This window comes from Seriola lalandi, unplaced genomic scaffold, assembly GCF_002814215.2.
Source record: "Seriola lalandi dorsalis isolate HSWRI2012SDOR001 ecotype SW California unplaced genomic scaffold, Sedor1 jcf7180002054267, whole genome shotgun sequence".
Lineage (NCBI taxonomy): Eukaryota > Metazoa > Chordata > Actinopteri > Carangiformes > Carangidae > Seriola > Seriola lalandi.
In genome coordinates this window covers 915,708-924,957 of record NW_019524820.1, presented here as the reverse complement: position 1 = coordinate 924,957, position 9,250 = coordinate 915,708, and the positions used below count along the sequence as shown (strand labels likewise).

At 45.5% G+C, this 9,250-nt stretch overlaps 1 protein-coding gene across 1 annotated transcript in view; it reads left to right on the top strand.

Moving 5' to 3' along the window:
• The first annotated feature begins 2,379 nt into the window (after positions 1-2,379).
• trabd2b (TraB domain containing 2B) overlaps positions 2,380-9,250 on the top strand; it is a 65,104-nt gene continuing 58,233 nt past the window's right edge. Inside the window, exons 1-2 of the mRNA XM_023405211.2 lie at positions 2,380-2,839; positions 5,545-6,114. Coding sequence (XP_023260979.1) covers positions 2,726-2,839; positions 5,545-6,114 — 684 coding nt within the window. The 5' untranslated portion in view covers positions 2,380-2,725. The remainder of the gene's footprint in view (positions 2,840-5,544; positions 6,115-9,250) is intronic.

The window sequence follows — 9,250 nt, the reverse complement described above, 5'->3', positions numbered from 1 at the left end:
ACTAATTCACGAGTAATGATGCCGGTGTATAGGCTGTGAGTTAATGCTGGGGTTTTGCAGGAGGACTTCTGCACAACATCAGACAGACAAGCAGCCGTGGAGCCACGAGGACAAGCAGACACAGGATCCTTCGAGCTGCAGGGGCAACAAACGTTAACAAGGTCTCTTCACTCTCTCTTTTCCTACTCCCTCCCCTCCTTCTGTGCTCTTTTGTCTGCCTGTGCATATAGGATACATACTGTGCATAACGGACACGTTCAAGAAAAAATATGCAAAGTCAGTGGAAGCGGTGGAAAGCATTGATACTGGCAGGGTTTTGCTGCTTGATGGACTTTGTTTAACATTTAAAAAAAATACCTTTTTCTCTCAACCCACGCCCTTTCTATTCTCCTGCCTCCCTCTTCTTCTTTCTCTCTCTCTCTCTCTTTCTCTAATGCCTCCCCAGATGTGCGTTCTGTAAGTGAGCGTTTCTGTGGTGTCCTAACAGAACATTAACTTTAAAGTCTTCTTTCGTCCCCAGCTATATGTGCGCTATGCTGTAAGCGCTGGCCCCCGTCCAGGAATCTCCTGCAGCCAGCCGCTCATAAGCCACTTCTTACCGGCCAAGAATGTGAAAAGCTCCTTCAAAGAGAAGCCTTCTGCAAGGTGTGGTTAAAGCTGGTACCTGAGTCCACAGGTGGCCATATTAGAGCAGAAACCGCTAACTGAAATCCCACACCTGTCTCATAACAAGAGCCACAAAGGGGAGAAACAGAGCATCAAGGATAAAAAGATTAGATTACATCAACATGGTTCTATTGTGTTATTCCTTTATGCCTTCATGCATCTAAAAGCATCTGAGGCTGCATTCAAGCAGGAAGCTGTGCATAAAACAAAGAGATATTGACTTTTCTTGATGAATGGCAGCCAAGCAGTCAGAGTCAAGGGTGAAAGGGCAGAGGCGTCAGAGTTTTACAACGTGAAACTGTGTTAAAAAACACACGCTGATCAAAGACACTCAGCACAAACGCCCAATCTGCCATCATCTGAATGGAAAATACAATGAGCGCACAGGGACAGTCGGCGGCTGACAGAGCTGCCCAGTAACAGAAGTGAGCGCAGAGTGGTGAGAAGAGGAGTGGAGAGGAGGGGAGAACATGGCCGAGGACAAAGAGTTGCTTGTCCGAGGTCTGTCTGCCCCTGGCCTGCAGGGAGGGGCCCGGTGCCACTTGTTTGAGGGGTCTCCATGATAAATTTCCCACTACTTGACTCTGTCACACTGTCTGCCACTTGGACAATAACTGAGGTCATAGCTGAGTAGTGGAGCGCTGACATGGCGGCCTGCACCGAGAGGGGCCACTTTTTCTCATCACAAGCGTTTATTTCAGATCCGCCTGCTCCACATCAGCACATCTTAAGAAGAGGGCTGGGCTGAAAATAAATAAAACACTTCTCACAGTTGTCTTTACTCTGACTTGTTTATTTGTGACCATTAATCATGCGTGACCCTCATACTATGTACTGCCGCAGGGTTGTTAAACAGAGATGGACAGAGACAAATGTAATCCCACTGAAGAGGAAGCACATGACAACATTTGAAAAATTGTTCATATACATCTTTGGAATGACTCTGCTGAAAACCCAAACAAAACAAAAGTCTGACCTACCAGCACCGAGTTTGCCACCTGCCCTCCAGGCTCTGCATTATCGGTGACAGTACAGGAACTAGGTTTTAGAGCTTTCACACACATGCCACAGCAAAGAAGTGAATTTTATACATGAGCAAACTCAGCCTATACCCACAACTAGCCTTCCATCTGCTAAGGAAGACCGTGCAATGCAGTTAAAAGAGTCAGAGAAAGCTATAAAGATGATGTTGAGTTAAGATTTTTGTTTTTGATTTTGACATCTCGAAGCTGCTGGGGAACAAGAAGTGACACCACAGAAATCCCTGCAGTAGCCGAAATATAATAAATACAAGTACAGTATCAATTAACAAATTGATCTGTGGTTTTCATTAAAAAACTAATTAAAATATGATTCCAGAATTGAACATGTCAGATATTCTAGCATAAGACATTACCGTATAGGTCTCAAGCCTTCTGCTACTATAGGATAAAAAAAACGAGCATCCAGAATGAGCAAACTTCCAAACGCGAACGTTATGAGAGCACTCACTCACCACCCTGCGCTCTCTTTGGTTCTGTTTTGTGGGGCTTTACTCACGCAAACCTGTCATCCCTCCCTGAACCTGCGCTCCCTCCTCTCAGGGGTGTGTGCGTGTGTGTGTGTGTATGTTGAATGTGTATGTTGAGCGTTTTAGGGTGGTGGAGTAGGTGGGTTGTGGTGGGGGTGGTGGGTGGTGGGTACTCAAATCGTCCCACCTCCCTCTCTCCCAGTCAAGACGCTCCAAACTTGCGGAGCGCACCGCGGAAACTCTCCAAAAGAGTTTTCAGCCCCTGCTTCAGGACTGCTCCGAGTTGCAAGGACACAGGAAACGTTTGTGAAACAGCCGAACCAAAGAAGTGGAGAGAGTCGGGAATGGGGAAGAGGCGGAATGGTCCTCCAGCCGAGCGACACATGTGAGCCCAGAGGCCACCGGTAACGTTTTCTTTTTTTTTTTTTTTTTTTATTTAAAGGAAGACGGAGAAAGGGGCAGTGAGAAGAGAGCATAAAGGAGAGAGATAAAAAAAAAAAAGTCTCCAGGAAGGTGACTGTCACAAGTGTCCACATACACCTCGACACGATGATCTGCCTGCCGGGATTCAGCTGGGTCTTCCTGAGCGCTCTCTTGCACACTGTGGCACCCTGGGGCGCACAGCGACCGGACAGACCGAGGCAGTGCGACGCACCAAAGTCGGTGAGTCGCGCTGGGGCACTTTATCAAGCCAACATACCTGACATAACTGTTTACGCATATTGGAGCACAAAACGGCATTTGCTGCGATATGAGCCCGTGCGACAGTTTGTTACTCAGCCTGCAGATCTGACAGAGGACAGTGACACTTGATGTCAAAGTTTTCCTCAAATGTTATTTCACCTTTATAACGGTTAAAGTCATAATAATGACGTAGCCTACAGTTGTACTTATTTTATTTTTTATTTATTTTTTGGGGTGGGGAGTGACGGTATAAATGTATCATGAAAGTAAAATGTGATTATTATAAGGTCAAAGGTTACGACCATTTCAACATTTGAATGGCTTTTATTATTACCTGATAAACTGATGTGCAATATGATGAAAGGATGATAAAAGTTGGAATGAAATTGGGAATGTAAATGTAATATTAACAGGATAATGTAAATTACTGTCTAGAATGTAGGCTATAATAATAATAATAATAATAATAATAGTGAAATTTCTGTAGTAGTAATAATATAGACTGAGTTCAGGGATCTAACGCCAAACGTGACGGTTCTGGTATTTCTGAAGTCGCTCAGAAAATCCGCAGCTTCCATGAGACCCGGGCCTTAGAAATCAAAGGTGTTTGCCAAGAGAAATCTTTAGCGCTCGCCAACTTTATGGCTGTTTCTATGACAAACGCAAGTGGGGAACACCCACGGGTGACTTGACTTCATTTGGAAAAGTTTCTGACCTTTCAGAAGTGATCATGTTTCAGCGCAACACACGGCCCATTAAAGCACTTATCGGGCATATTGGTAAAATTATGGATGTGGGTTGAGCTCGTACCGTGAGGAAGTGCAGCGGCGCAGAGCAGCCAGTCACAAACTCCAGTTCAATTATAAGGTGTCTGCCGGTCCGTCTGCCTCCCACTGTGAATGCACGTGACGGAAAGAAAAGAATTTAATCAAAATCATCACTGCAAACATGATATCCAACACGCCTCTCTGTGGAGAAAAAGAAATCACGACAGAATCAAATATATGACCTCTGCAACCGGAGGGCTTTAAAAATGACACTTGGCCGTCCTGCCCGTGAGCGTGCACGTTACTGAGGTGGTCATTTAGGAGTCGTTTAGAGATCACAGGCTTGTGTTTCATTAGTGCGTTACGTCCTACGTGCGGATAACGGATCTGTGGTCAGAGATCACAGAAGGCTTCGTGCTCCTCCGCTTCATGTGATTTGTAATGCGTCAGTACAGTGGTCTCTGTGTTCTGTTAAGAGTAATTTTCCCCATAAAAAGGAGTCGAGGCTCTCCAGAAAAGACCACGCAGCTTTAGCTTTAGACTCTCTCCTCAGGACGCAGACAGGCACACTTTCCATGTCGAGAAGTCTCTTCATTTATGGGGAGGCCTAAGCGAATATTTGCACATTAAGGAATGACCAAATGCTACACATTAAAAAAGAAAAAAAAATGCTCTTAAAGTTTCCTTGTCTCACAAATATGATGAAGAATGCACTAATGCATCTTGTGCCGTCCAAAACATTCCACGCCCCCCTGCAGGGTCGGCCCGGACCCGGCCAATGTGAAAATTCAATTAGAAACTTTGGAATAGTTCAAACATGTCAGTGTATCTGCAAGAGCTGAACGTTGCTCTGAAATTAAATATAGCACTTTTGATTTATTTTGTCTAGAAGGAGACTGTGCCAGAATTTGCTGTATGTTCTCTGCAGTTAATTATGATGATAACAGAACATCCCACAAGAAGACTTCACTGGCTTTTGGCAGCTATTTGAAAAGCGTTGGCAGTGTGCAATATAATTGGAACACAGCTGAGGGAAATCTTGATTAAATTTTAGACGTAAACATTTTCTAAGAATAACTTTATTTTACAGTAATGGACTTCATCCCTCAAATGCCTGATTACACCGTGTCTCAGAAGCCAGAAGTTTGATATTGTTTATAAAAGCTAATTCTTTTTTTTTTTCATATTTGAATAATGCCAACATCAAAGTCATAGCACATGCACAGCACATTTTCAGAGCGCCTAACAAGAACCATATTTTAAATGCAATAGAGCCCTATGTTCATTTAAAGTGGCTGTGATTATTTCATTTCCATTGTGACATTGTTTTGTGTAAAGATAACCACCATAGACAAACACTTCCTGTAATATAAACCATAGAGGACAGAAACTGTGTTGTACTTTAGGCTGTCAGCACCACATCTCCCTGCCTGGTGTAAAAAAAAAAAAAATCACAAACAATAGTATCACAGCGGGGTCAGATCGGAGAGCAGGTTTCTTTCAGCTTTTGGCTTTTATGAGCTCCAGTGCAGTATATTTGCACTGCAGCCTTCAAAATGCTTCCCAGGCCGAAAGAGGCTTTGGCAACCGAGGTATGCACCTCAACAATACACGGGGGTCTGTTTACAGCCCAGAAGGCCCCTCTATAAACTGCCTGCCTGCACCACAGCAGCAAGCCCTCGCAGCACAGCCCCGAGCTGCCGTCATCTCAAAATGGTATTTCAATCTTTAACTTGTTGACCCGAGCCTATGAGCCAGTAAACCACAATAGAGGAAAAATGTGTCAGCATTACTTTTAAGGCAAGTTGAATTGCTCCAACATGATGACTCTGGTATTTTTGTTTCCTTTTGCTCTCAAAATCTTAACCTTCATCTTTTATTTTCTTTCCGCTTCTCCTGCCTCTGACTCTTCCACAGCAAAGTGACATGAACTCCTTCCTGTGGAGAGTAAAGCGTGCGCCTCCTCATCCACCGTCTTACTTATTTGGTACCATCCACGTTCCCTACACACGAGTCTGGGACTTTATCCCCAACAGCTCCAAGCAGGCTTTCCACAACAGCCCCAACGTTTTCTTTGAGCTAGACCTCACCGACCCTCTCACCATCTCCAAGCTGACTAGCTGCCAGCTCCTCCCCCACGGGGAGAACCTCCAGATGCTGCTACCTCGGGACCTGTACCGCCGCCTTAAACGCCACCTGGACTACGTCAAACACATGATGCCTTACTGGATGACCGCTGACCAGCGTGGCCGCGGCTTGTATGCTGACTATCTGTTCAACGCCATTGCGGGGAACTGGGAGAGGAAAAGGCCAGTGTGGGTGATGCTGATGGTCAACTCGCTGACGGAGTGGGATGTCCGGTCCAGGGGGACGCCGGTGCTGGACCTGTTCTTGGCTCAAGAAGCAGAGAGGATGAGAAAGACAACCGGGGCAGTGGAGCGGGTCGAGGAGCAGTGTCACCCCCTCAATGGGCTCAACTTCTCTCAGGTAAGAGGAATAATCTAAACACGGTTTTTCCCCCTCATTCTAGCATCTGATTCCCTGTGTGTACACAGCTGGAAGAGCTGGAGAAATTACAAGGGCAAGCCAGGCCTAGAGGGGGCATGAGAAGATCCTAAGATTGTGTATCCTGTATCCCTCTGTTTGTAGTAAAGTAGCTCGGAAGGCAAGCAAGTAGGGCTCTATAATCCACTGTGAAAGTTGAGTGTATGTGCACAGATTTTGGGTGTTGCACTGTCCCTGAAAGAAACAGTCAGAGAATGCGGGAGAAGACAATATGAGGAGAAAAAAGGGTGATTAAAACTTGTCTGCTGGAGACAGCTTTATGGTTATGGATGTCCCTCCACCTCACTAAACAAACACACTCACACAGCTGAAATGCAAAGAGAGTCTCAGGCTGAGCAATGCACATTCAGAAGAGATAAGAGAAGGCGAGAAGAGCAGCGAGCTCTCTCTCTTTCATGAATGCAGACTGTCTGTCTGGCTCTCTGTGGAAACACAGGTGTCTCACCGTAATCAGACACTGAAAGAGGAACTAAATAACTTAATTATTTGATGAGCAAAACATGGGGAGTGTATCCATCTTTAACTTCTCGTATCATGATAAAGAAATGATGGGAACATGAGTCTATTTAAAGAATTCAATCAGTTGGAGGTCACCTAAGTTGGAGGCTGGAGCGCATTTTTCAAACCGCGGGAGGTCCCAGTAAAAATCTGTGATGAGCAAGGGGAGGATGCTCTGTTCTAATACAACCTTTGATCAACATGACGGAGGAAAAAACATCTCAGTATGCGTGTGTATTCATAACACAACACATGTGCTTTGCATGCACGGCACGCCACACACGAAGGCACGCTGTAAGCATGCAAAGCTCCATACATGCACATTGGGAGTGCAGTGCAACAGAATCTGTGAAGACTTAAGCCTCCATGTGACAGGTCGGAGGGCTCCGGGGCTAATTTGAGAGGCAGTGGGCTCCTAGCCTCTCCTCTTTCATCAACACCTCCTAACTACGCTGTCAAAGTCGCACTGCTTGCCCTGCACATGCCTGAGAGCTTTTCTGCCCCTAGAAATAAGCTCAGCAAGGCACACTGTGCTTCTCAGTAATGAAGAGGATAAGTGGTAATGCTGTTAGCAGGGCTTTGCAGCTTTTGAAGACTGTTGTGTCCTGTACATTTTCCCATTCTTTATTATTAAGGGATTCATGTCTCTTGTTTTTATCGTCTTTGAAACAGTATCAGTCTAACTGACCCAATGCTGGCAGACACAGCCCCTAAAAACAACACTGTTTTAAATTACACTGTAAAAGAGTGTGGTAGCAGAACTGTCCAACTTTAGAAAACAGTGTTTATGTTTCTGGAGAACTTCTGTTTGACTTATCCTCATAATCTATTGCGAAAAACACAGGCAGAATTCACAGAATTTACAGTGGACAGTAAAACTTTTACAAGACAGGTGTTCAAATTCAGATAAGAGTTTTATTGTCAAGGTAATTTGGTTAAAATTGGATCATGGATAAGTTGAATTTCACCCCAACAAAGCACAAGCATCACGGGACTTCTGAGCTTCCAACCCCCTAGTTTCCAGATATGTATGAGAACAATTCAGAACTGAACTGAAACTGACATGGAAACCATTATTCTCAATTATAATAATTTGTGATTTAATCTGAACACTATGGTTGATTGGATCCCTCCACGCTTGACTGTAACGGCGATGAGGTCAGAAAAGGATGGATAGACAAAGAGAAAATGCGTGGGTGGGAATCAAAAGAAAGAGAAATGATACACTGGAGAGAGAAAGGCAGAGATAGAGACTGACCAGGGGAACAGGAAAAGTGCAAAGGCAGCCGTGGGGTTGAGAAAGCAGGGAGACTGATGTGTATCGTCTCACCGCTAACGCTAATCTGAAACATGAGCAATTCTGAGTCGGAGATCTGAGTTGGGAAAGGTTCCAAGCCCACGTAGCCTGTTATTTGTTCCCAATAAAAAGTAGCTGCTTAGAATATCCTGTAACTTTGCACTTTCAAACATGAGCGCTGGTGATTCATCATCTATCACATTGTGGATTTGTCAGAGGCACCTGGCAGTGGCTCGTCTTGAGGCACTGGGTTGTCCAGCTCCACAAGTTGTTGCCAGGGGAACCTGTGACTTCAGAGGATGTTGTTTTTAGACAAAAAGTGCTACAGCAAACACATCATCCTGTGTGGGATAGGAGAGGGCGCAGCGGGTGCAGGGATGCTCTGTTTGTAGTGGTGAGGTTGGTGGGAGCGTAGGAGGGATGGAGAGACGTTAAGTGTGCCAGAGCCCTCTTTAGACCATTGTGGTCTAATGAGACCTCTGTCTGTCTGAGATCTCTTTATAGTCTCTTTAGATCCCAGAGAGGTGTGGATGTCTCTGTGAGAGGGAGGTTAGAGACTGTGGAAACAAAGGCGGGTCATGATGCATGGTTCTTCTCCACTTCTGTGGAGTCCAATGGAGGTTGACAGATGGGCGGGCCGGCTAGTACCAAGAGGGTAAAACTAAAGCGCCCAGAGTCAATATCACCTATTACACTTCCTTTTCCCTCAAGGGCGGATTGTTAAATTACCATCACAATTTGTCAAGTAAATGTATAAATAATGACTCATAAGATGAAAAGTGCTTTCTGCTGTGGCCTGCAGCGAAGGCCTGTGTAACGATCTCAGCAGCCTCAGCATCACACTGGTACAGCGTACCGGTGGTGCACAGTATCAAACCATAGTGGCTTATTTCCACCTAGATACTGTATATTGTTGGAACTAAGATGTGGAACAAAAATGGCTTTAGTGCAACTAACTACTTTTGGGAAACTCGAGGGTGGCTCCAGCCTGTGGGCCTCTCTCACCCTCACCAAATAAACACCCATATTTATTTTCCCTGGGTCGCATTGCAGCCGAGGCCACTGGCCCATGTCGGAGAGAAATTACATCATATCGGTGGCGCCTGTCTCCTGGGCAGAGGTCAAAGGTCACGGTGGGAGGTGGTAGTGGAGCCGCGGTGCAGCAGAGCGGTAAGGAGACTGGCAGTCTGCTAGGGTCAGTCTGGGCACTGCTGAGCAGCCAGGCAGGCAGCGCCCAATCTGATAGAGTACCTGGCTCCACCT